Source organism: Carcharhinus amblyrhynchos, chromosome 1 (assembly GCF_965287045.1).
Source record: "Carcharhinus amblyrhynchos chromosome 1, sCarAmb.v2.hapA, whole genome shotgun sequence".
NCBI classification, from domain to species: Eukaryota; Metazoa; Chordata; class Chondrichthyes; order Carcharhiniformes; family Carcharhinidae; genus Carcharhinus; species Carcharhinus amblyrhynchos.
This window is the reverse complement of record NC_137324.1, coordinates 118939078-118966633: the sequence shown is the minus strand read 5'-3', so window position 1 is coordinate 118966633 and position 27556 is coordinate 118939078. Positions and strand designations below refer to the sequence as shown.

At 43.2% G+C, this 27556-nt stretch overlaps 1 protein-coding gene and 1 long non-coding RNA gene across 2 annotated transcripts in view; one reads left to right on the top strand and one right to left on the bottom strand.

Moving 5' to 3' along the window:
• LOC145344407 (uncharacterized) overlaps window positions 1–27556 on the top strand; it is a 1015876-nt gene that overhangs the window by 187 nt on the left and 988133 nt on the right. The window lies entirely within an intron of this gene.
• On the bottom strand, window positions 1219–22584 carry LOC145344396 (arylsulfatase J-like). Its single transcript, XM_080191530.1, has 2 exons — window positions 21811–22584; window positions 1219–3182 (listed from the first exon to the last, which is right to left on the bottom strand). Exons 1-2 carry the CDS (start codon window positions 22155–22157, stop codon window positions 1811–1813), a joined length of 1719 nt encoding a protein of 572 aa, XP_080047656.1. The 5' UTR covers window positions 22158–22584; the 3' UTR covers window positions 1219–1810.

Sequence of the window (27556 nt, the reverse complement as noted above, 5' to 3'; positions counted from 1 at the left end):
GGGTGGATTAGTAAATTTGCTGATGACACCAAAGTTGGAGGTGTGGTAGATAGTGAGGAAGGGTGTCTTAGTCTACAGGGAGACTTGGACAAGTTGCAGAGCTGGGCCGAGAGGTGGAGGATGGAGTTTAATGCGGAAAAGTGTGAGGTAATTCACTTTGGCAGGAATAAGGGATGTGTAGAGTATAGGGCTAACGGTAGGACTCTGAATAGTGTGGATGAACAGAGGGATCTAGGTGTATGTGTACATAGATCCCGGAAAGTTGGGAATCAAGTAGATACGGTTGTTAGGAAGGCATACGGTGTCTTGGCGTTTATTGGTAGGGGGATTGAATTTAAGAGCCGCAGCGTCATGTTGCAACTGTACAAAACTCTGGTGCGTTCGCACTTGGAGTATTGTGTGCAGTTCTGGTCCCCACATTATAGGAAGGACGTGGAGGCTTTGGAGAGGGTGCAGAGGAGGTTTACCAGGATGTTGCCTGGTATGGAGGGGAGGTCCTATGAGGAGAGACTGAGGGATTTGAGGTTGTTTTCGTTAGAAAGAAGGTGGCTAAGAGGGGACCTTATTGAAACATATAAGATGATTAGAGGTTTAGATAGGGTGGACAGTGATAGCCTTTTTCCTCGGATGGAGAAAGCTAGCACGAGGGGGCATAGTTTTAAATTAAGGGGTGGTAGTTATCGGACGGATGTCAGGGGTAGGTTCTTTACCCAGAGGGTGGTGAGGGATTGGAATGCCCTGCCTGCTGCAGTTGTAAATGCGCCTAGTTTGGGGGCGTTTAAGAGATCCGTGGATAGGTTTATGGATGGAAAGGGTTTGGTTTAGGTTAGAGGGTCATTGTTTTTTTAACTGGTCGGCGCAACATCGTGGGCCGAAGGGCCTGTTCTGCGCTGTAATGTTCTATGTTCTAACATGATTAAAATGGTCATTTTAATATAACTTCAATGTGACTAGCAGGCCTGGGACTGAAGACTACAGGTCTGCTAGAGTCTTCCCCCAGACTCTGGTGGGGATTACAGTAACTGCCCACTAATGAGAAACTAGCAGCCTGAACCCACTGGAGTGAATTGGACACAATCAGGGCCCCACAGAGGGTCAGGTTGTGGGGGGGGGGTGCCACCTGGGCACTGGCACCTTGGTAGTGTCAGCCTGGGTCTCCTGGCACTGCCCAAGGTGCAAAGTGCCAATGCCTGGGGACACCTTGACATTGCCCATCAGGCAGTGCCAGGGGGGTGCGGCAATCAGTAGGAATTGGGGGTCCTGCTGCCATTCCGCAAACAGGATTGATGGGGGAAGGAGGGAGGCCTGCAAGCAGGAATGTGGGGGTGGGGGAAATGGGGGGCGGGGCGAGCTGGAGATCAGAGCTGGCATGGGAATGGTCAGGGAGCCAGCGATCGGCCAGTGGGGGGGTGGGAAGGCCAGCGATGCAAGGTTCACGGGGCTCACCAGCGATCATGCTAGCCAACAATTGGGAGGCCGGCAGTCCGGGGCTACTGCGCATGCACCGATCTCGGTGCTGACAGATAGACGCAAGCGCTGTGGCCCACTCAGTGCTATGCTGCTGACCTCTCCAGCAGGAATAGGCCCCGCCCACTGATTTTTAATGATATACAAGCTAGTGACTTCTGCAGTGCAGTGTGTGGGAAATTCTTCTCTGAACTCCCACTGAAAAAAAACAGCGTGAGTTACGCCAGTTTTCACGCAAATTCGACACTTAGGATTTTTTTGGGGAGAATTCAGGCCGTAAAGTGCCATCGTAGCACTTTCTAAACATCATCCTTTTTTATAACTTAACTTTCTGAAGTGAACACTAACCCCAAACGGGTTTTTTGAAACGCAGTATTGTATTACAGAAGTTGCAGGTTCTTTCTCCCGCATTGCTGTTAAATAGGTTATTTTCGTCTTCATCCCCATTATCCCACGGTACCCAAGCACCACCATTGAGGTTAGGATTGCTCCGAGGGTCTTTAGGTGGGTACTTGACAGGAACTGCAGTCTTGTTATACTGAGCAAGTCTTCGGAGTAACTTCTTGACAACCTCAGGATACTGTCGAGAAAGATCAACTCTTTCATAAGGATCAGCTGTTATGTTAAATAGCCATACTGATTTCCCTTTGGCCCATAATACTCTTTCAAGATTCCACCACTTCCCGCCAAAATTTGGGAATGTCTGAGGGGGGATCCAGTCACTAAAACCTGGATTCCCTGTCAGTAATTTCCAGTCTCTAACTCGGATTGCTGCTTGGATTGCTGTGTCCCAAATTCCAAATCCATCACGCGGTGATCTGGTTTTGACACGCGTGTAAAGGGGATCTATGTTATGCAATATATCAGTTCGTGGAGAAGGTTTCCCTTCACTGATTGTCTCCCATATATCATATCCATCAAGATCCAAGTTCTCCTCAAGTTCTCCCTCTGCCAGTGTCACCAGTGTTGGGTACCAGTCTGTGATGTGCATTAATCCTTGACTCACGCTTCCTTTGTTTTTTATTAGGGGACTGTGCACAAAGCCAATACCACGAATTCCTCCCTCCCAGTAAGTTCCTTTCCGTCCACGAAGTGGCCAGTTGCTGCCCCCAGCTAATGGTTGCCCTCCATTGTCTGAGGAGTAGATTATCACAGTATTGTCATAGTAGCCATATTTTTTTAATGCCCTTGTAATGTTATTTACTGCTTCATCCAAACATGTTACCATAGCAGCATATCTCCTCCGGCCTAGGTTCTCAATTGACATGTAACGGCCCAGGTACTTTTTAGGTACCTGCAGAGGTGTGTGAACAGCTTGGAAAGCGAGGTACAGAAACATTGGCTCCTTAGGATTGTGAGATGCTAAAATATCTACAGCTTTTTGAGTATATAGGAAAGTAGAATAAGAGTGAGCTCTGTACTCCCAAGCCACATTTTCATCCTTATGTAAGTCAAAGCCACAAGTCTTGGGCCCATCACATATTTCATGGGTGTAATAATCGCCACTGCCTGTAAGTGAGCCAAAGAATGTATCAAATCCTTTTCGTGTAGGCAGACATTCCCTTTTATAAAATCCTAGGTGCCATTTTCCAATCATATGTGTTGAATAGCCAGCTTCTTGAAGCTTTTGAGGTAGTGTTACATTAGCGAGGGGTATACAATTAGGCTGTCCAGCCCTTATGATAGAGTGCTGAAGTCCTGTGTGTATCTGGTACCTACAAAGTTAAACAAAAGAAGACAATAGCAATCAGTTTCATTACATAATGCGATATCTCCAACACAGTTGCACAATAAATTGGGCCAAGTTTTGCTGTGAGCAGTGAATGGTTTGTGCTGTGGGATTTTACGTTGCAAGCTGTGGTCAGACAAACACTGAAACAGCTCAATGTCTTCTACAGAAGATCGGGGACCTCCTGTGAATTGGGCAAGCATCTCTAGCTCCTCAACCAATCAGATTAAAGAATCAACCGTGTGCTGCACAGTGTCTGAACCAGAAAGTGGAAGTTAGAACAGTGTTCGTTCAAGAAGCATATGATTAAGAGAGATGAAAAAGGAAAAAAAAAAGTTAATATATTCAATTGCTTTTAAATCTCAAACAATAATTAAAAGCTGAAGGGATGAGACTCCACACTTCTAAAAGTTCTTATTTTCTTGACCTCAATTAGGCCAGTACTTGCTTTTATGTAAGAGTAGTATGCAATATCTGATGAGATTCTTGCTTTCATGCAACTTGACCCATATCCCCAAACCGGTTAAAAACAAAAATATGCCAGAAAGTGCCAGAAAGGTTGTATGATTTATCATAAATTTAAAAGTAGCATTTTGACAGGAATAGGCTAATTTTCTGTGATGTTTGGTTTGTATCTACAATGTCAGTATAGGAACATCATGCAGTTGAATTTGTCTGAATGGGAAATCAGCAGCAAGATGCAATTTTTGCATAATGGAGGAGCACTGTGTCTTGGACGACAAATTCCATATTTTTGTTTTTAACCGGTTTGGGGATATGGGTCAAGTTGCATGAAAGCAAGAATCTCATCAGACATTGCATACTACTCTTACATAAAAGCAAGTACTGGCCTAATTGAGGTCAGGAAAATAAGAACTGTCTGAGAAGCTAAGATATGGGTAGGGGGGGGTGACCCAATCATGCTGACTCAGCACATCCATCCATTACTGTTGATAAACTGGACAACTTAGTGAAATAATGACAGGCTTGGAACACGCTGAGCCAAGAATTTGTCACTTGTGGGTGATTAAATTTGTGTGCAAGAAATGATTTGAATGAGACAACCAATGGGTATAAATGCAGGAATTGGGCCGCTTAAAGTTAGAACAGTTCTCAGGGATTGTAACAAGTCCACAATCTATGAAGGCCAAGGCTGAATGCTTTGGGACTATGAGGAAATCAAGTTGTTTAGTTCTTACTATATAACTGCAATAGTTATTATGCTTGAGATGGCTTTGTGGGAACTTAGATTCAACAACACACTTGAACTTGACTGTGAAGAATCATTTGCCTCTAATCATAGATGCCTTACAACAGTCACTGAAAGTTGCCATCTGATTTATGCATAAATAGAAATGAATGCTTTTAGCCTTACCATTACCCGCTCAGCAAAATCAGCATATTGTGATCCAAGATGCATAATCATTAAGAAGTCTCCTCAGTGCCCCTCCTTCATGACCCCTGATACGCCCCCCAATATACCCCGCTGCTTGACACCCCAACATGTGGCCCCCGATGCTCCATCCCTTCATGAATCCCTTTCATGCTCCACCCCTTCATAACCCTCTGTACAGAACCCCTGCAAAGCCCCTCTGTCATAGACCCTACCCCCCTTGGCACTACCCCTGGCACATTGGCAGTGCCCAACCCGTCAGAGGGGAGCTGGGAAAATCTGGCATCAAATGGGCTATGCATATTTTAATGCTACTTTAAATATGCTCTTTTTGGGATGATTGCAAATCGTTTGGCACCGGGCACAAAGCCAATTTTTAGGCCCAGGATTCACACAATCTGTGCCAGGTTGGAAAATTGTCCCCCTAAATTTTCCACCTCAAACTTTGTAAATCTAGAGTACAGATGCAAGTCTTAAGAAAACATTCTCTGCATAGACGTTTGGAATTCAGCTCCTGTTCTATATTTGATTTACATTAATTGGAAAGAAGTCAATCTATTCAAGTCAACAAAAATTTGTGGATTTAAGAGAAATGGATTTGAAAGAAACTCACAAAATGACTGACCATATGGACTTTCATCAAGTCTATCAAATTATTTTGAAAAGTGAATCTGTATTAAGTCTTTCAAATGTTAATATTTGTGAACATCACATACTCCTCTAATTGTACACTCCCTCATTCTCTAAACTCAGGCAGGATGCAATAGATCTCTTAGAAGAGTAAAAAATCTTTTCCCAAGGGAGATTTTCTTCATTTTGCTGACAACATTTCCTATTTTTTTCATCTCTGGGATCACACGCTTGCATTCAAAAGTGACAATGAACTCCTGTTAGGTTGGTGCCGGATGCCTTGGCATTTACAGATAAATGATACCTAGGGGGCTATTTCTGGTGATATGTAATTTACTATTGGCAATAAATACTATAAGCAAATGTTGAATCTAACCAAATCTGGCAGGACTGGCAGATAAGTGAAGGGGCAATGGATGATTTTCATCCATGTTGTGTGTCATATCCAAAGGCACCAAATACAGTGCAACTGTATTTTGCAGATTAAAGAAATATGGGACGGCCAACCCTGCTCACATTACCCTGAAAATAGCTTCAATAAACCAATAATGGAGGAATAAAAGCAAATACTGCATATGCTGGAAATCTGAAATAAAAACAGAAAATGTTGGAAAAACTCAGTTGGCCTGGCAGCATCTGTGAAGGAAAACATAATTTCGAATTAATATAACTTTTCTTCCAAGTTCTGAAAAAGAGTCTTAAGGATACAATAACAGAGGAATATGGGTTGATTTTCTGTTCCTCAAGAAATTCTAACATTGAAATTTTACTGCTTCAATTTTAGTATGTGAATGTTTAATGCATATATACAGAATTATTTTGTAAATAAACAGGGTAGCTGATCCATTGAACTAGTAGGCAAAACAATCTTATACAAGGACAATTAGGATTTCTGTGCTAATAATCACACATAATAATTTCACTGGCTAAAGCCATGATTTGATCACATTCACATGCCTTCCCCAGCCCCTCCCTTCCCTTAGCCACCTCTGCGCCTTACTTGAGGAGGGCCAGTGGGTAAAAAAGGGATAAAGTACTTCCCACTTCTATCAGATACTGGCTAGTTTATAATTTTATACCCTGGTTTCAGGAGCTATATGACAGCATTACCATAGGCAGGTGTAGCAGTAGAATCCAGTACTTTAAGGGTTAACCTAGGACTAGGTACAGTAGCATCTACTGGTGATACATGAAAGCGCCTGACTTGGAGCTTAGATCAGGGTGGTCTAGAACTAGGTAGCAATATGTAAGGACACGCCATGGAATCCTCTTCATTCTTGGACCCTCCACTGTAAATATGTACATAGTTCAGTAATGTTAATAAAAACTTCTTAGTAATTTCTACAAAAATGCATAATGGTCTTTAAGCAGCACACATCTGGGGTGGTGATAAACACAACAACACACCAGCAAATAAAGGTCTCATAAATATTCAAAAGTCAGGATCCAATTATGTAATTCAAACCTTGACTCAAATTTAATCCCAGGCCCTGCAACTCTCAATTGGTGCTGGATATGCCTTCTGCAACTGATAGTGGCTGAACTCAGGTTCAGAAGAGGCCCAGAAAATTAGGTTTCTACACATCTTTCCTCATGGGTCAGGAGGGGCAAGATGTTTTCCAGGGCTTCAAAAAGAAATCTTGGGTCTTTTCTCTCTCTGTGATTGTTTCCCAATCCTCCCTCCCCTGCAACTTGCTCAGAGTCAAAAGGCATATTCTTGCACCTATTTCTTATAATCTTAATGACTCAAATTATTCTTTATTTACTCTCTTGGTAGCGTGAAATCCCACTCTTGCCTGCTGACTTTTGCATTTGTGATTGGGCCAGAGTTAATTTTCTAAAATTTAGACATGACCAAGAATAAAATGGCCTTGGCTTCATGTCTGCAAGGCTCTGCAAGCCTTTTTTTCCCTTCAACTTCCACATCATGTATCAACATCTCCAATTAAAAGTGGGATTATTTTTGAGCTCAAGCAGGTAGATGATTAAAACATAAATAAAAAGCAAATTATAAAAATAAAAGCAGACTTTGGAATCAGCATTTGGATTGACAGTTTAAAATATGTGCTGCTCTACAGAATGTCTGGTTTGCTACCAGAACCTAACGCTATTGTATTCACTTTGCGACATTCGAGATGGTGACAGCCTCAGGGTGCCTTACCCTTCTTGTGCTGCCATTGAAGTATTTCAGATGCACTATCATCATATAAATGCTGCAGAAACACTACTCCTAATAATATTGCAGAAGGTCATTTCTTGTACTCCTGCTAGAAGCAAAGATAAGACAACCGCAAGTTGTCATCATAATTGTTCTTCTCCTTCTTGTCACTAATGAGATAACAATTCCCCTTTAAAGGATCCAGTTACGTACCATGTTTAGTCAGGACATTAACAATGTTGAATTTTTCCCATCCTGAACTGGATCATTTAGCAGATTGAAAAGAATGTAGTTAAGTACAATTTGTGTGAAAAGAATCCGCCTATTCTGTTCAATGGATCTGATTCTGTCTGGCATTTCTGCACATTTTTGAAAGCTAAAACCCATTCTACACTTTCTGGTTTAGCTAATGGTGCTGTAATGCATGTGGAATTTTACTGGCAATGATTCAAAATGTGTTCTTTATTTGGCCTCAAAGAAACAGGGCAGGCAGCAAAGACTTACTTAAAAAAACACCTAAAATAATGACAGCCTGTAACATATTAAGTTCCGGCACAAAAATTAATGTTCCAGAGATACATTTCTAAATTTTACGACTTCTTAAAATTTTACTTTGTCATTGCTGTGTGTTAGACAATGGCCAGATACAATCAAGCTTCATATCAAACCCTAGCTAGCAACTGGTTCTCACGAATGTGCAAATGTTTGTATAAGATAATTGGGTATTTTGTTTTTGAAACAACTAGAGCTTTGCTTATATTAAACAAAAGCAATCGTGCGGGTCAGGCTTTTTCCAAGCATGTTTCCTAAGTGGATGGCGATAATCAACCTTGCATAAGTAGACCTTATCCTTTATGGTTGAAACCTGCGATTTTACTATTTGCTGTACGCGCACTGGGTTTACACACTCAATTTGAAAGGTCCGCCCCAAACCGCAATAGGCTATCCACTGGGGAACAGTTATGATACTCATCATATTTTCTCATCATCTTAGCAGCTGGAAAATAGCACACGACTAAATCAATGTGCTTCAGCTGAACCAGGGTTTCCCAACTTTTTCAGCCATGGAACCTTTCTGACCTTTCAAGAGCACTGACAGAACCCCTGAGAAACATTCTTATTGCAATGAAAGGTTCAACCACAAAAAATTATTGTTTTCATTCAAAAGGTGCAAACATACAAAATACTAATTTTTAGAAGTCTTTTTAATTTCTTATTTGTACATGATTGGTATAAATAAAAAAATTCTCCTTTTAAAAAAATGTACTTAAATCTTACTTGTTTGTCATTTTTAATGGGAGGAGTGCTGCTGGAAAGTGAGCTTGTGCATGCAAGTGGGAGACAGTGAGTTTCAGCCAGAGTGAGGGCTTTGGGAATTTGGAGCTGAGTGGGAATTCAGTGCCAAGGGGAAAGAGATGCTAATCTTTGGGAGAAGCGGACCTTGAAGGGAGACTCGAGAGCAAGTGTGAGGTAGAAAGAAATTGAACCGTGCCAGCACAGCCAGCAGGTAAGTAGGTGGTTGGTGACTGTTTTTTTTCACTCTTGATATTGTAGTTGTTGTTATTGTACGCTAAAATAATGTTTCCATGCAATTTCTGTGGTTTATAGTCTGTAAAGATTATATTTGGAGTAACGAGGAGCAGGAATGAAGGGCCCTAGAAAATTGGATAAAATCTGAAATAAAACATCTTTCAAAAGTTTAATTTAAAAGGGTAAGACATGACAGGAGAGCTCCAAGCTGTGGTTTGCTCCTCTTGCTCCATGTGGCAGGCTGGAGACAGTTCCAGTCCCCTGGAACTGTCCTGCATGTGTGCAGGATGTGTCTCTAGCTACAGCTCCTGGAAGTTCAAGTTTTAGAGCTGAAACGATGGCTGGAGACACTGTGGAACAGCACGAGTCAGAGAGTATTGTGGATAGCATGTATAGAACAAAGAACAAAGAAAATTACAGCACAGGAAGAGGCCCTTCGGCCCTTCAAGCCTGCAGCGGCCATGCTGCCTGAATTAACTAAAATGCCCAACCCTTCCAGGGACCATTTCCCTCCATCCCTATCCTATTCATATATTTGTCAAGATGTCCCTTAAAACTCACTATTCTATCTGCTTCCACTAGCTCCCCCGGCAGTGAGTTCCAGGCACCCACCACCCTCTGTGTAAAAGACTTGTAATGTGGTCACACCGCAGGCTCAGACTCCACAGGCAGGAAGGGAATAGGTGACCACCAGGCAGAGCAAAAGAGATAGGCAGGTAGTGCAGGGAACATAAAGACTGACACTAAGAGTTTCTATAGATATGTGAAGAAAAAGAGGTTGATGAAGACAAATGTAGGTCCCCTACAGACAGAAAAGGGGAATGTATAATAGGGGACAAAGAAATGGCTGAGCAACTGAATATATACTTTGGTTTTGTCTTCACAAAAGAGGACACAAATCAGATGCCAAAAATGTTGCAGAATGAAAGATTCAGTGAGAGGGAAGAACAGAGGGAGGTCAATATTTGTAGAGAAATGGTACTGGGAAAGTTGATGGGATTGAAAGCAGGTAAATCCCCACGGCCTGATAATCTACATTCTAGAGTACTTAAGGAAGTAGCTTTGGAAGTAGTGGATGCATTGGTGGTCATCTTCCAGGATTCTATAGACTCTGGAACAGTCTCTGCAGATTGGAGGGCAGCAGATGTCACTCCAATATTCAAAAAGGGAGGTAGAGAGAAAACAGAGAATTATAGACTCATAAGCTTAACATTGGTAGTAGAGAAAATTCTTGAATCCATTATCGAGGACTTCATAGAATCATAGAACCCTACAGTGCAGAAAGAGGCCCTTTGGCCCATTGCACCGAACACAATTCTAGCCAGGTGCTACCTCCATATCCCTACATATTATACCCACTAATCCCTCTAACCTATGCATCCCTGGACACTAGGGGGCAATTTCTTAGCATGGCCAATCAACCTAACCCGCACATCTTTGGACTGTGGGAGGAAACCGGAGGAAACCCATGCAGACATGAGGAGAATGTGCAAACTCCACACAGACAGTGACCCGAGCCAGGAATCAAATCCAGGACCCTGGAGCTGTGAAGCAGCAGTGCTAACCACTGTGCTACTGTGCTGCTAGCAGAGCATTTAGAAAGCAGTGGCAGGATTAGACAGAGTCAGCGTGGATTTATGAAAGGGAATTCATGCTTGACAAATCTGTTGGAATTCTTTGAAGATGAAACTAGTAGAGTTGACAAGAGGGAGCCAGTAGATGTGGTATATTTGGACTTTCAGAAAGTGTTTGACAAAGTCACGCACAAGAGATTATCATGCAAGATTAAAGCGTATGGGACTGGAGGAAGTGTATTGAGATGGATAGAAAACTGGAATTAATGGATGCTTTTCAAATTGACAGGCAGTAACGATTGGGGTGCCACAGGGATTGGTGCTGTGACCCCAGCTATTCACAATATATATTAATGATTTGGATGAGGGAACAAAATGTAACATCTCAAAGTTCGCAGATGACACCAAGTTGGGTGGGAAGGTGAACTGTGACGAGGATGCACAGATCCTTCTAAATGATCTGGACAGGTTGGGTGAGTGGGCTAATCAAGAGCAGATGCAGTATAATTTGGATAAGTGTGAGGTTATTCACTATGGAAGCAAAAACAAGGCGGCAGATTACTATCCAAATGGCTGTAAATTGGGAGAGGGGAGTGTGCAGTGGGACCTGGGTATCCTTCTGCACCAGTCACTGAGGGTGAACATGCAGATGCAGCAGATGGTAAAGAAGGAAAATGGCATGTTGTCCCTCATTGCGAGAGGTTTCAAGCACAGGAGCAGGGATGTGTTTTTGCAACTATACAGAGCCTTGGTGAGGCCACACCTAGAGTACTGTGGGCAGTTTTGGTCTCCTTTTCAGACGAAGGATATTCTTGCTCTCGAGGGAGTGCAGGCTGATTCTAGGGATGGCAGGACTGATGTATGAGGAGAGATTGACTAGATTAGGATTGTTTTCACTGGAGTTCAGACAAATGAGGGGGGATTTCACGGCCACTTGTAAAAACCTAATAGGTCTAGACAGGATAGATGCAGGGAGGTTGTTCCCAATAGTGGGAGAGTCCAGAAGCAGGGGTCACAAACTGAGGATTCAGGGTTGACCATTTAGGACGGAGGTGAGGAGACATTTCTTCACCCAAAGAGTGGTGAACCTGTGGAATTCATTACCACAGGAAGTAGTTGATGCCAAAACAGTGAATGTATTCAAGAGGCTGGATATAACACTTGGGGCAAATGGAATCAAAGGTTATGGAGAAAAAGCAGGATTTGGCTATTGAGTTGGATGATCAACCATGATTTTAATGAACGGCGGAGCAGGCTTGAAGGAGCAAATGGCCTCCCCCTGCTCCTATTTTCTATGTAGGCTGGATTCACATATTGGACATGAACACACTCACCTCACACACACACACCCATACATACCGCACATCTCGTACATGCACACAAACTCACCTCTCTCTCTTACACATGCACGTACTCACCTCTCTCATACATGTGCACATATACTCACCTCTCCCTCTCTTGCACACATGCTGACAGTCATTGCTATATCATTTTTAAGGGAAATGACTTCAAGTTCAGTTTTTATCTACAGGCAGTGGATATGTCTAAAGAAAAAAACAGCTAGTTGCTTGGAGAGGAGGATAATTACTCATTTTAGCCATGTTGTGTTTACTTAGGGTAGAGCTCATGCATTTTTGTTTATCAATGGAAATTTCCCCAGGGATTTTGATTAAATTGACTTACAGGGTCATTTAATAATGTGGTTATGGGAGGAACTAGGTTTGTCAAGGAAAACAGTTTCAGTTCTGGCTGGGGATTGTTTAATCTCTTCAATCTTGCTCCCAAAGTCCCGCTCCGAGCCCTGCTTCAATCCGACTGAAGTCCCGCTTCAATCCCGCTCCGAGTCCTGCTTCAATCCCGCTCCGAGTCCTGCTTCAATCCCGCTCCGAGTCCTGCTTCAATCCCGCTCCGAGTCCTGCTTCAATCCCGCTCCGAGTCCTGCTTCAATCCCGCTCCGAGTCCTGCTTCAATCCCGCTCCGAGTCCTGCTTCAATCCCGCTCCGAGTCCTGCTTCAATCCCGCTCCGAGTCCTGCTTCAATCCCGCTCCGAGTCCTGCTTCAATCCCGCTCTCAGCCCTGCTTCAATCCCGCTCTCAGCCCTGCTTCAATCCCGCTCCGAGTCCTGCTTCAATCCCGCTCCGAGTCCTGCTTCAATCCCGCTCCGAGTCCTGCTTCAATCCCGCTCTGAGTCCCGCTTCAATCCCGCTCTCAGCCCTGCTTCAATCCCGCTCCGAGTCCTGCTTCAATCCCGCTCCGAGTCGTGCTTCGATCCCGCTCCGAATCCTGCTTCGATCCCACTCCAAGCCTTGCTTCGATCCTGCTCCGAGTCCTGCTTCAATCCCACTCCAAGTCCCGCTCTCCCCATCACTTTGCTCTCCACGCTTGCTCTGATCTGGAGATTTTAGTTTTGTGCTGTTCCCAGCTCATCTAATCAGAGGCTGGTTTCTCCTGAAGTAAGTCCCTGATTAGACAATCAGCTCTGTGTTATTTTTTAAATGTTACCCCTGAGCCTGGCCTGCTGCGGAACCCCTTGGAGTTTTGGAACCCAGTTTACCCTGGGCTAAACTATTTGGTCAGTTACTTACAGCTGAAATATAAAGACATTTCAAGACCAAAACTGCACTTTTGTCAAATTTACAGTCCTCTTAAAACAAATAGGAAACTGAGTCAGGCAGCATCTGTAAAAAGGAAAACAGAGTTAGCATCGTGGGTTTTGCCAGGGACTTCAGGATCTTGACACTGAGACTGCACTTCCTGAGAGCAAGATTGGCAGGCCATCTCCTCAGAGATGGCTTCCTAATTAGACACCTCTGATCTCATGTCCTATTGCTCACTTGGTGAGTGCGTTCGCAACACTGTTGACCAGAGGGCCAGCAGGTCTGCCTCCACACCAGCTCCACTGGGAAAGGTGGCTGTTGCTGAGGATGGGTCTGGTCCATTAAGTTGAGCTGCCTTATTGGGCTGCGCAACAGTCCATAATTAGTCAGCATCCTTCACTATGTCAGCTGGCTGAGGCAGGCAGTTGATCCCTTTCTCTGCCCATCTCGGCTGGGAAAGCTCTCCAGTGGGTTGGAATGTGACAGGGAGACTCTGCATCCCGGCTCCCTCCCCTACATCCAGTCTCTGTTTCCCCTGCTCACCTCCTCCTCCTCACTCTACCAAATCTGCCGATAGGAGCCTGGAAAATTCAAACCAATGTTCCAGACCAATGACTGATCAACATACAAGCATACCAATTAGGAGCAGGAGTAGTACCTATTGAATATTTCCAGCATTTTCCATTCCTATTTTAGATTTTAAGTATCTGCACTAATTTGTTTTGAGTCCACAGATCTTCATCTTTCCTAGCACCTTCTAGAAACAACATTTGATGGCGCTTCATTTTAACCATTGTTCACAATTTCTATTCCATTATCTTTACTAAAGATTAAGTGAAATATAAGACTTAAAACCACAAGCAAGTTCCTGGGTTATCATGATATTCTAGCTTTGATCTTAGAAGATTTAAGGGTGGCACGGAGGCACAGTGGATAGCGCTGCTGCCTCACAGCACCAGGGACCCAGATTCAATTCCAGCCTTGGGTGATTGTCTGTGTGGAGTTTGCACGTTCTCCCTGTGTCTGCAGGAGTTTCCTCTGGGTGCTCCGGTTTCCTCCCACAGTCCAAAGATACATGGATCAGGTTGATTGGCCATGCTAAATTGACTCTAGTGTCAGGGGGATTGGCAGGGTAATGGTAACAGGGCCTAGGTGGGATGTGGTTAGTACAGACTCAATGGGCCGATTGGCCTCCTTCTGTACTGTAGAGATTCAATGATTCACCCATAGTAACATGCAATACAGCAAACATTACATTCACTGAGAGACAATGCTTGTGTTTTTGAGCAATCAACTTTAGCTAAAAGTGCTGGGCACATATTCTGCTTATCTTCTACCCAAGGTTCATCCCATCTTAGATGCCAGCATCCAGTGAATCTGATTGACTTCACATAATATTGACAAGTGGCTAGATGTACTATGAAAGGGAATGCTATGGATCTGGACAACCGTTTTTTCTTTGCTTATTCATTCTCGGAAAATGTGCTGAGAATGAAAAATTGTTACTGGCAAGGCCAACGTTTATCGTCCATCCTTAATTTCCCTAGGAACATGATGCAAAGTCAAACAAAATATAAATCAGGGAGAGATGTTAAACGGGCTGCAATTTGTTACCATCAATTTTACATTCTTGTACAAGGTTAGATTTGTTGCCTTTATTGGAACAGCCTCCATTTAACCCTTTAAGAACCACTGGATAGCCTGCTCTACTTTTAGTTCCATTGGGTAGAGGAGACATGATTAGCCCAATTTCTCTGACTGACAGAGAAAAAGGGGAGTCGGACAAGGGTTAACACATTGTTGAAATGGTAAGCAGTAGCAGATGGAGAATGTGTGTGGTCGGCAAAGGCTACAGAGAGGTGGTGAAGAATGAGGATAGAGAATACATGACAATCACAGGATGCAATTTGTAACTTTGATTAGCACCGTTTCAATTCCACTTCTTATGAAAGGTCACAGACTGAAATATTGGCTATGGTTTTTCCATCCACAAATGCTGCCTGAACAGCAGCACATTTTCTGTTTTAATTTCAAATTTTCAGCATCCATGGTGGTTAGCTTTTGTGTTTTTGACAGTCATTGCAGTGCTGTGCTCAGAGCAGTCACCAGATTGGAGAGATTTCAGAAATGGAGTTGCAATGATATATTCAAGGATTTGACAGGAAGATAGGACAAAAGAATGAACCAGGATATTGTCCTTCCAATTTACTGGGGGTTTTTTTGCAGCTTTTGAGCAGCCTGTTAATTTAGCCAATATGGTTCACACTTGTGACAAATTTTCATTGCTTCAAGATTTAAGAGTGGATCATTGAACGTACACTGTTGTGGTTCAGGCTTTCTTCCAACACTTTGTTCTCTTTTCATGAGTAGAAATGCAGATTCTATAAGCTGGCAGTGTCTCTTATGAATTTGATCATGGGTTTGCATTTATTACTATCCCTAACTGCCCTCCATTTCAGATTGTTGTGGATCTGGAGTCACATGTAGGTCAGATTTCCTTCCCAAAAGGCATTAATGAACCAACTGGGTTTTACAACAATTGATAATGGTTATCACTAAGCTTTTAATTCCAGATTTTTAATTAATTCAAATTTCACCCCATCTGCCATGATGGGATTCAAACGCTGGTCCCCAGGATCCTGCCCTGGGTCTCTAGATTACTAGTCCAGTGATAATACCATTACACTACAGCCTCCCTTACATATGCCGTTAATGGTGTGGCATATCATGACACTAACAATTGCTATTTAGCTACAATATATTTCACAAGAGACAACATGGAGTTCCCACAAGGATCAGCGCTCTGCTTCAGGAATAGTAAGTAGCACTTTGTTATCCCTCCATTGAGGCTAAACGTAATGGTCAAATTTATTTACAAGTAAGATAATCCCATCAAACCAAGATGACACAAGGTAGTGATGGTATTAACACTAAACAATAGAGAAAATTATTTCGTAAAAGGTTAACCATTCCTGTTGGCACATATCTGTTGCATGGTGTGAAAATCTGAGAGGCCTTTTCAATGAAACAAGCTCCTGGTGATTTCCGGTGCAATAGCAGTATTTGTGCAGTGCAAAATTCCCCGTCTACCGCAAGGATCTCAGCTGTAAGTTAGTCAGCACTAAAAGTGAGCAGATTCTTGCAAAAACAGATCTTTCATTTACAATGTTGAGACTTCTCTCTCAAACATTTTCATTGTTTGCAGACTGACATACATAAAAAAGTCCTGATTGCCAAATGATATAGGTTTCTCATTAACTTAATTACTCAGTTAACTGATGTCACCTGACAGGAGCTAAAACACCAATGCCAGCCAATGTTGGGAATCAGATCTAAGTTTCCTCGTCCAATTATTCAGTGTTTTTTTTCCACTTCTTAATTCTTGTGCAACATAGAATTCATCGACCAGAACTGCTCCACAATTGGCTTCTGACTTATGAAAGCACCAAGCAACTACTTGGCAGACTGTGTCACATCATGGGCAAGAAATCGGTAACTTGCTGTTTGTGAGAAGTGCAGGTGTGGTTCTGTGTCTGACCAATGCAAGCAAATTTGCAAGCGGTAACTTGCTGCATCACTACAATGCCATGAAAATTTTCTTACAAATGTTGACTTATTGGGAGGTAAAATGAGTGAGTATAATTGAAGTGTACACTTTTGCACCTTTTTGACAACAATTTCAGCTTATAAGGATAATGTTGTCTTGGAAAATAACTCGCTACATGAGTCATAGTGAGCGGAAATTCTACATGAATGAACAGGCAAGAGTTAGGACTGGGAAAATACAGATCATTCTAAAGTAAAAATTAATTGAAAATATACTTCCTCTATGCAATCATAATTTTCTCAAACAGCAAAATATGTACAATACTGATATTTTATAGTCTCATACCTTGGGCAGAATTTAGTGCAGGTTTCATCATGTGGGAATTCTAAAAAGCAAACCTGGAGGGGGGTGGTGGGAGAGAGGAGGAGGGGGGGTGTTGGTGGTTCTCATTCAAAGGCAACCAGTGCATGATCAAGGGACGCAACAACAGAAAGGAGGGAGGGTGGCCACTGAGAGCTATCCTCTTGCCCTGTTTTCCAGACTCCCTGCACCCCCCTCCACCACAGCCAAAGATGACTGACCCATGACTGCCATCCTATCCTTGCTGACCTGGGGCCTGGGTCCCTCAGAGAGTCTTTGCCTCTACAGACTGCATTGCCAAGAGCTGCATCATGCCTGGTGGTGCTGAAGTCCAAAGATGTGTGGGTTAGATGGATTGGTCATGTTAACTTGCCCCATAGTATTAGGGGGATCAGCAGGGTAAATGTTTGGTTACAGGGATGGGGGGAGAGGGTGGCCTACTAGGATGCTCTGTCAGAGAGTTTGTGCAGAGCCAATGGGCCGAATGGCCTCCTTCTGCACTGAGAATCTATGACAGGCAGTGGAGTGCAGCAGGCTTGTAACTGGCTGACAACTCTCAGGCTTGGGGGGAGGGGGGAGGGCATGGATTTTCCAGACAAGCCCAACAGTGGCATTTCCAGTAATGCCGAAGGTGACCTCTGCCCCTGGAGGTGGTACGGACAAGCCACGCAAAACACCATATGCTTTGACAGGACCGGGAGACTCTGCCAGCAGCAAATGGTGAACCCCCTCCACTGCCAGAAGACACGTGCCGGGGACAGCAGAATGGTCAAACCTCTGGCATGTATCGATATTTATTGAGGTTGTTTGCAAAAGGGATTCTGGCTTTTGAGGAATCACAATTCAATGTGCATGTCCTATCAACACTGTCCCAACAAACTTTCCATAATCATCCTAGTCACTAAATAATTCTGAAATGTATTGCTTTCTACTTAATGATCTCAATGCTTTGGCTTGGAAGGTTTGTATATTTTTTGCTTGTGTTTTCCAACTGCACAGAAACTCAGCTATCAACGATGAAGCTTTGTTGGGATATTACCCATTTAGTCTCATGCCACATTTTACCATGACCAGATGAGAAAAATCTCAGTAAGCCCCCATCTCTGTCATATTATATATAGCAAGAGTATACCTTCCTAACTGTGCATCCTGATTTGATGCATGTATAGCACAGTGTTCAGCGCGTTGATCAGGACTGTGCAAAAATATACCAACTTTCATTGACATAGCATCTTTAATGTCAAGAATTGCCCGAGGCACTTCACAGAAGTGCAAGTGTAAGGTGATGCTGAGCCAATTTATACTCCTGAAGGACAAGAGCTCTCCCTGTCAAAAAGAAAGTGTTTTCAACAAATAGAGAGGTGTGGGGCAACATGAAAAGGGTGTACAAGAATGCAACGACAGAAAAAGAAATCACAGGTTCTGCTGAATCGGAGGGACACAAAGCACAGCAAAAAATAGGTAACATGAGCTGTAAAAGAATATAAAGGAATTGTATAAGGAATATGAAAATCAATACAAAGCAACTATTAAAAATATATTTGGAAAAAGAGGGTGTCTAGGATACTTAAAATACTGATAACAGTGACAGTATAAATGAAAAAGGAGGACATGTTAAATTAGTAGTTTTCAACTAGGAAACTAACAGAGGCCACGATTCTCTGGGGAAATAAAAAACAAAGTGCTGATGTCAGAGTGTTTCCCGCTAGTATGGCAGCGCCTCCTATGCGGGATTCACCCACTTTTAGCATGTACATAAAGGGAGGTACACCAGCCAGCCGCCTGCCTTCAACAAGATCAGGGCATCCTTTTTCAATGCCCTTCTGAACACAGAGATTGGGGGGAATTGGGCAACAGGGCAGGTACTTAAAGACAGAAAGGGAAATATCTTCTGCTGACTAGAACTTGGGAGCCTGGATGTCCAGGGGTATGGAGATTAAAGTGACCAGGCCGCCTCAAAGTTTTCATGTTGACAGGTAAGAATGAAGATTTTGATCAGTGACTTCTCTGAAATCGCCAAGCTGAGGGCTAGAAGGGGCAGTCTAGCCACCAGTTCCTCTATCTCAGGGCAGAGTGCCAAGGTCATCACTTGCCCCCAGCTTGAACCCACCCAACACCTAGAACCCTTAGGGGACTCTCCCTCTGCAGCCTGGTAGCAGTGGGAGGGGCATGTGGGCACTGCATTTACCTCCTTGACACCCCTCAGGCAGGACCAAAGCCCACCAAATGGTGCAGATCCCGCTGGGGAGGTGGATGAATGGCGATCACATGCCCTTGTCCACTCGCCACCTCTGTCCTAAGCCCTCATATGCTTGTTGTCCCTCTCTTGACACCTACCACTTAGCTTGCCGTTTTACCTGAGGTGACTAGGAGGAAATAAGTGTTCTGGAAAGGTATGTCAAACAGGAAGAATTGGAAGCTTCGGAGAGGCGTGTCAAATGGCAGGTGGTGGGCTTCGGACAAAGTTGGTGAATGGGAGGCTCTGAGGGCTCAGGCAAGGTGAAGAAAGTAGGCAAGGGCTTGAGAAAGGGGTCTTGTACAAAAGGCAGCAGGGGCTCAGGGGAAGGGTGCTGAGAAGTATTCTTTTCCAGCTGAATTTGGTCTGTGCCATCTTTGATGCAGGCTGCTGCCAAGGATGTCACTGAAAGTAACATCATAGGCACCGCAATTGCAGTTGCAGCATCAGCAAAAGCAACCAATGGCCTCGTGTTCAATTGTTCTGTATTTGATTATGTGAGTCTGGTAACTGACCTATGCTCACTGTGCTTCATTGGTGAGCTTGGTGTGGACTTGAGAAAAGATAACAAGCTATACCAAAAACTGGAAGCTCAAGCTACAGCACAGAGTTGACATTTTGAAGCATCGTAAATAAAAGCTGTTACATGTAGATCTGAGATATAAAAAATATATAACAGCCTGACAGCAGCTTTGAGGACCTGGATGTACTGCTGCAAGAAATTCAGGCACCTCATACGAGTGGTCGAGATGAGTGAACGCATCTTCAAATACCATGCCCTTTCAAGTGAGTCACTAGCCTCACACACTGCTTGATTCACCAGCCCTCTTTACTCACCAACAATTTCTTATCAATCACAACTCATACCTCACATTTATAATTTCACCTCACCCTCACACATTTTACATTGCTTCGGGCCTCACACTATATCTCACAGCTTGAACACGCTGTCAGCTTTTCAAAGGTTTTGCACCACGCTCTCCATCACAATTCCCTCTCACTTGCAGGACGTAGTGGCCCACAACTTAGGCAGCAACATCTAATACGTGGAATCCTTGTACCCATGGTGGAAATGGTACACATCATTATTGGGATGGTCATGGCTGATGCTGTGGCCAGCAGTGTGACTGAAACCAACGATGTCAGTATATTCCTAACTAATCTTCCATCATACATCCCACCTCATTTTCATTCCACAATTCCTTCCAACTTACAAATTGAAGCTGCTGGAAGAATACATTCCTTCTCATCTTCCCTTGGCCTTTCTCCCTTGAGATCGCCAAGAACTGCAACTTGGTCAAACAGTGGCTAACAATTTAATCTGTTTAAGCCTGGTATCATTCTGCCCCTCGAGCCTGCTCTGCCATTTGGTAAGTTCATGGCTGATCTGATTGTGGCCTCAACTTCACTTTTCACTCTAGAGCTACCACCTCCCCTCCCCCACCCCTTTGAACTCCCTTGTCAATCAAGAATTTGTGTAACCGAGTCTTAAAAGTATTCAATGATTGGTACCAATGGCCTCGATTGTCGAATGAGTAAGAGACTCAAGACCAGTGATCCTCTAAGAGAAAAAAGTTCTCATCTCCATCCCCTACTGTATCCCCTGCTTCCTGTTTCTCCCACAAGGGGAAGCATCCTTTCAGTATCTACTCTGTTCAGTCGCTTCGGGATCTTATATCTTTCAATAAGCTCACCTCTCACTCCTTTAAACACTAATGGATACAAGCCCAGCTTATCTAACCGTTCTTCATAAGATAACTCTTTCATCCGGGAGTAAGTTGAGTGAGCCTTCACTAAACTGAATCTAATGCAATTATATCCTTTCTTAATGAAGGAGACTAAAAATATACTCCAGATGTGATCTAACCAGCACGCTCAGCAACTGTAGCAAACATTTATATTCCATTTCACTTACAATAAATGACAGAATTCCATTTACCATCCTGATTACTCACTGTACCTGTATGCTAAGCTTTTGTGACATACAGGAACTTCCAGATCGCTCTGTAACACAGAGTTCTGCAATCTCTCTCCATTTAAATAATATACAGCTAATCTATTCTTCCTGTAGTATTTGAGAAACACGTTTACAATCCTTCTTACGTACAAGATATGGGGGAATGCTTTTCTCTTTGTGCTGATTGTGAAGAATTACAGAAAAAAAATAAGTCAAGCAAGCAATATTTACCTCTTCATAAATAGGGACATATTTTTAAGAACCACATTTTTACGTAATGCCACACACCGCCAAGTTTTTACTCTTAATATAGAAGAAATATATGTTAGCAATGCATTTGAGCATATTAACAGGATTCTGGCAGGGCTTTACAACTTCACCTGCTGTTTTTAGTTGCATTACCTGCAGGTATCATCCTGTTAATGCAATAAAAACAACAGCCGCCCCTTTGGTTCCTTCTTTGCAGCAGGGCTACAATAATTAATAAATTCTGTGGGACATCGTCACAAAAAGTAATTCTGCGTCCGGACTCGATCCTACAAACATGCAGATAACTATCACGAGTTTTAAAAATAATAACAACACAGATTGTCACTCTTTGAGGGTGAGCACAAAGATGTCCAATACTTAACCGGCCTGTCATGAGCTGGCTCCTGGACGGGGTACAGATGGGCTGGATGTAGTAATTCTCCAGTTTGACCCCCTGGGCGGCCAGTCGGTCCAGGGTGGGGGTGTGGATCTCGGAGCCGTGGTAACCCACATCGTGGAAGCCCTGGTCGTCGGCGAGGATGAAGACGATGTGAGGCGGGGAGGGGGGCTTGCCGCTGCCTGCCGGCGACTCCCCGAGCCGGGGCTCCGGCGCTTCAGCTTCGAGCCAGTCCCAGGACAAGTAACCGAAGGTCAGTAAGCTGGCCGCTGAAAAGCCGGCCAAGGCGCCGATCATGACTGGAGGGAGGCTCTGCCTTCTGCTGTGAGGCATGAAAAAATACTCACTTCTCCAGAGCTCCTGACAAGTGGGACACACTCATGGATTCAAAACGCCCCTCGGTCAAAATTGCCTCTTTTTGAAATGTATACATAAATTTATATTTTAAAAAAAGTTATTTTCTCTCAATGGGCACTTTCAGATGGACACATAAATATAAAAAGTTATTTTCTGTCAGTAGGCACTTTAAGATGGATACATAAATATGTTTAAAAAAGTTATTTTCTCTCAATAGGCAGGATCAGATGGATACAGAAATATATCTTAAGAAAGTTATATTCTCTCAGTAGGGAGGTTCGGATGGAGCTCTGGTTGTTGAGAGTTTGTCTGGTCTGAAGGGGTATGAGAGGATTGAATGTGTTGTGGAAATGATGCTCCTCTCTCTCTCCTGCTCAGTCAGATGAAGCTGTCCGACTCTCTGCCGGAGCTGCTTCCCGCCCTGTCTGCTGCCCTCCCCCCGCCCCCCGCCCCCCGCCTCATTGACCTTGTCCCCGGGTCCGGCGGCCTCCCGCGGAGTGACCAGCTGGAGCAGCCCAGCACTGTTGGAGTGAGCTGTCACTGTCACAGCTCAGCTCCCTCACTTCATCCCCAGCAGAGGGGAAAGGGGGGCTGGGCGCACCCTCAAACTGAGTCCAACCCTGCCCCTAACACCAACATCACTTAACTGTGCCGGGAAGGCACATCTCTGCACAAATTGCATTATCCGGTTTAATTAGTTACAGAGTTGGGATTCGCCTCTCTTTACAAGAATGCGGAAAGAAATGTGTTGCAACGGGACAGGCCACAAGGATGGATTCGGGTGAGCTGCAGAATTCCTCAAGACCTGCAAACTGGAAGGACTGCGGGTTTCTAGGAATTAGGAGCAGAAATAGGCGAATTCAGCCTTCTCAGACATTTAATCAAATCTTGGCTGATCTCTCCCTGGCCTCAACTTCACCTCCTCACCCTTTCTCCGTATCTTTTTGTTTATACTTTATTTATTAGTGTCACAAATAAACTTACATTAACACTGCAATGAACTTATTGTGAAAATTCCCCAAGTTGCCATTCTCCGGCACCTGTTTGGGTACACTGAGGGAAAATTTAACATAGCCAGTGCACCTAACCAGCATGTCTTTTGGACTGTGGGAGGAAACTGGAGCACCTAGATGGGACACATGCAGACATGGGGAGAATGTGCAGACTCTGCACAGACACTGGCCCAGACTGGGAGTCGAAACTGGGTCCCTGGTGTTCTGAGGCAGCAGTGCTAACCACTGTGCCACCATGCTGTCCCCCGTTATCCTTTCATTATAGCAGCTTTTTTTGTATAATAGGAACTTAAAGTGTACTTAAATTATTTACACACATTGAATAAATTCAGTATCCTACACCAATAGGATGTAAAATCATGTTTAATAGGCATGTTTAGTCTCGCCCTTTGAATATTAATCTCCCACTCAAGAATTTGCAGTGAACATTTTAACTCATCAGTGGCACAATGGTTCACACTGCTGCCTCACAGCGCCAGGGACCCATGTTTAATTCTGGCCTTGGGTGGCTGTCTGTGTGGGGTTTTCACGTTCTCACCATGTCTGTGTGGGTTTCCTCTGGGTGCTCTGGTTTCCTACCACTGTCCAAAGATGTGTGGGTTAGGTTGATTGGCCATGCTAAATTGACCCTAGTGTCAGGGAACTTGCAGGGTAAATACCTGGGGTTATGGGGATAGGACCTGGGTGGTTGGTGCAGACTCCATGGGCTGAATGGCTCCTTCTGCACTGTAGGGATTCTATGATTCTGTGCATGCATTTATGTCACTTCCCTTCCATTTAAGTACGAACCTGTCAAAACAAATAACCTTCAAATATCTGTCAGAGTAACCTGAGAAGCAACTAATAAGCTTTGACACCAGAGACGTAGCTTAATTTCCTGTTTAAGTTGATGGATGAGCAAATTCTGAGCCAATTCTCAATGAACTTCAGGGTTAAAGGAAATGTTAAGCATCTTTCATTGGTTATCAATGAATGGATTCTTTCTAAATTGAGCACCTGAGTACAGCAAACTTGAGCAAGATGTGGCTTTGAGTAATGAAACTGTCAATTCTGTGTCAAACTGGTGTTCCATCTTTGTAAATTCTGTCTGGATCAGACAGAGGAATACTTGGTGTATCTCCAGATGTTTTACGTTGCCCACCTGCATGATTTCTGTTTGTCCACTCCACTTTAATGCAACAGGCAATGGGAGTTCTCTTTTGCATCTGCTATGTGGTTACTCCCTGGCACAACATTGACTAGTGGGTTGACACATTAAGACGATCTGACATATTGAAATATCATTGTATACTGATATTATCAGGAATGTAAGGAAGAAAAAAATGCCCCCTTTCCTTTGAAATCAAAGGTTTATAATTTTGTTTTAACTAACTCTAACAAATTGTTCAAAGACCAACAGAAAAACTGTGAGATACAGTTTACATTAAGATGAGAACAATTGAAAAAAAGACCAAGGTCCATATAGTTTACCCTCTGCTGTCCTAATAGTCACCTGGTACATAGATAATGCAGTTGTTTATTAATCATAGCAACCAACCTTTAGAATGTAATTCTCTCACATAAAATGCTGATATGGGAGACAGATTATCAAAATGGCTGAGAACAAAATACTTCCACTTTTCAGACTGTAATTTAAATTCAAACCAAACGGAAGGGGAAAGCACCACTTTCTTCTCTCTCTTAGGCAGCACAGTGGCACACTGGTTAACATTGTTGCTTCACCAGGGACCTGGGTTCATTTCTAATCTTGGGTAGCTGTCTGTGTGGAGTTTGCACATTCTCCCCATGTCCGTGTGGATTTCCACCAGGTGTTTCGGTCTCCTCCTACAGTCAAAAGATGTGTACGTTAGGTGGATTGGCAATGCTAAATTACCCCTTAGTGTCCCAAGATGTGTAGTTTAAGCGGATTAGAAGGGTAACTACGCGGGGTTGTGGGGATAGGGCCTGGGTAAGATAATCTCTTAGAGAGTTGGTGCAGAGTCGATGAGCCAAATGGCCTCCCTCTGCACTGTAGGGATTGCATGATTTTTTGTTGGCTGTACAAATGAACTTGTGGCTGGACATGAAAATAATTTGCATTGACAGATACCATTTCGGTATTAAATTGACATCTTCGTTAAAAGACAACATAATGACATATCTGAAGATGTGCGGGTTAGGTAAATTGGCCATTCTAAATTGCCTCTTAGTGTCAGGGGATTAGCAGGGTAAATATGTGAGATTACAGGGCTTGTGTGGGATTGATGTTGGTGCTAGCTTGATGGGCCGAATGGCCTCCTTCTGTACTGTAGGGATTCTATGATTCTGTGACTGGTGAATGCAGCTGAGAATTCACACTGATGGAGTCGGGTGCGTTCTTAAGACACAATTTTGGAGCATTTGGTATTTAACTCATTTTTATAACCTAGAATCATAGAATTTACATGGCAGAAGGAGACCATTCAATCAATTTTGCCCATGCGAATGCTAGCTCTCCAACTTGAACTGGCAATTGTGTAGATTTTCAAATGGGATGGTACACCAGGAGGATAGACCAGAGGTACACCAGAGCATCAGACTTTTTCTTATATCTGTGTTGTGTCACTCAAATCCAGAAATTACTGGTGAATAATACCAGCATCATTGACTAATTTGCTGACTTCACATTAGTGCCCTTAGCTTTCATACTATGTATTGACCCAAATGTGGCATTCGATGGTCTTTAGATGTTGTCCCTCTCTCCTTTAAATCTGCCGTAATCACCCCAATCCTCAAAAAAAACCTTTCCCCCCACTATCCGTGCAAATTACCACTCTAACTCCAACCTCCTGGAACATGTAGCCATCTCCCAAATCCACACCTGTCTTTCCTGGAGCTCCATGTTTGAATCCCTCTAATCAGATTTCCATTGCTTCACCAGCACCCAAAATAGAGTTTATCAAATGCAAACAGGGGACATAAAAACTAACTTGAGTGGATATCAAAAATGTTAATAAATACAATATGAAGAGAGTGGCCAAGAAGAATGGGCCCACAAGGGACAGATGCAGGTGACACTCTGATCAATTATAAGTTTATGATTAATCTCTTAAATGAATACACCACACTATTTTTAGGATTGAGGAAGAGAACAAAGCACCAGCAAGGTACGTGGGAAGTTAAAAACAAATCCAAGGGATGATCTTATTGAATTTAATATCTGTTTAAAAAAATAGTTATGAAGAATTTAAAGACAAATCTCCAGGACCTGAAGCTTTTGATGCCAGATATTTAAATCTAGATGAGAAAATTGCAGATTAATTAGTCATATTATTCCAAGCTCTCTCACCGTAGGAATTGTGCTGTTAAATTGGAAAATTGGGCATGTTTAATAAAAAAGAAGGAAATTGCAGGCCCAGATCTCTTGGTCAAACATTTCTTGTGTGAGAAATTAGCTGAATTCTGTCATCATGAACTGAGTAATTGAATAAATATGAACTGATGAGACTTAGCATGGATTTATAAAGCACACATCATGCTTGACTAATTCAGTTGAACTTTTTAAGGAGGTATCATGATTAGCATGGACACAGGAAAGGTATTTCTACTTTTGATGGAGACCTCATGTAAGTATAGGTTAGTTAAGAATAAGTCCAATTGTGAATTCAGGAGAACCTTCTTGAGAGTGTTAGAGTGTGAATTGTAATAGTTGAGGTGAGTAGTATGACAAAACTTTTAAAAAAGTATAAACATTTAAAAATTGACATAATTTAGTACAGCCTCAAAGCTTTGAAAAATGTTAAAAATTTTAGGGGTGAGATTTTCTGGCCCCATTTGCCCCAAAGCTGGAAAATCCCGCCCAAGGTCAGCAGACCTTTGCATGCTCTATGTCCCACCTGCTACGACAATTCACCCAAATAGATGAACAATAAATCCCTGCTGCTTAACAAAGCAGGTCAGCAAGCAGATCAGCAGAAGTTTTCCCAGTGTGCATTCTTGCACATCTTTAACCCTAAATGAAGAGACACAGTAAGTTCTGCAGGGAGTTACAAAGGCCCATACGTATGAAATAGTCTGGAATGTCCCAGCCCCATGATGGTGGATGTATATGACCATAAGATATAGTGGACAGGAATAAGCTATTTGATCCATCAAGCCTGTTCTACCATTCAGTAGAATAATTGCTGATTTAACTGTGGCTTTTTCCTTCTTAGTCCCCCTAACCTTTGGCACCCTGGAGGTGGTGGTTGGGCAAGGGGGAAATGGGGAAGAATGGATTAGGTCCTCTCCATGACACTTTGCCACTGGGGAGTTTTGCAGAGGAGGGTGGGAATTGCGGAGTCAGGAAACTAATAAAGATGATTCAGGCCCTAATTAGAGATAACATTGCAGCCTTTGCTGCCA

Coding starts and splice junctions, on each gene's coding strand:
- LOC145344396 (XM_080191530.1), bottom strand. CDS start 22,157: ATGCCTCACAGCAGAAGGCAGAGCCTCCCTCCAGTCATGATCGGCGCC. Junction 3,183..21,810: donor AGCCAGCTCATGACAGGCCG/GTTAAGTATTGG, acceptor TTAACTTTGTAG/GTACCAGATACACACAGGAC.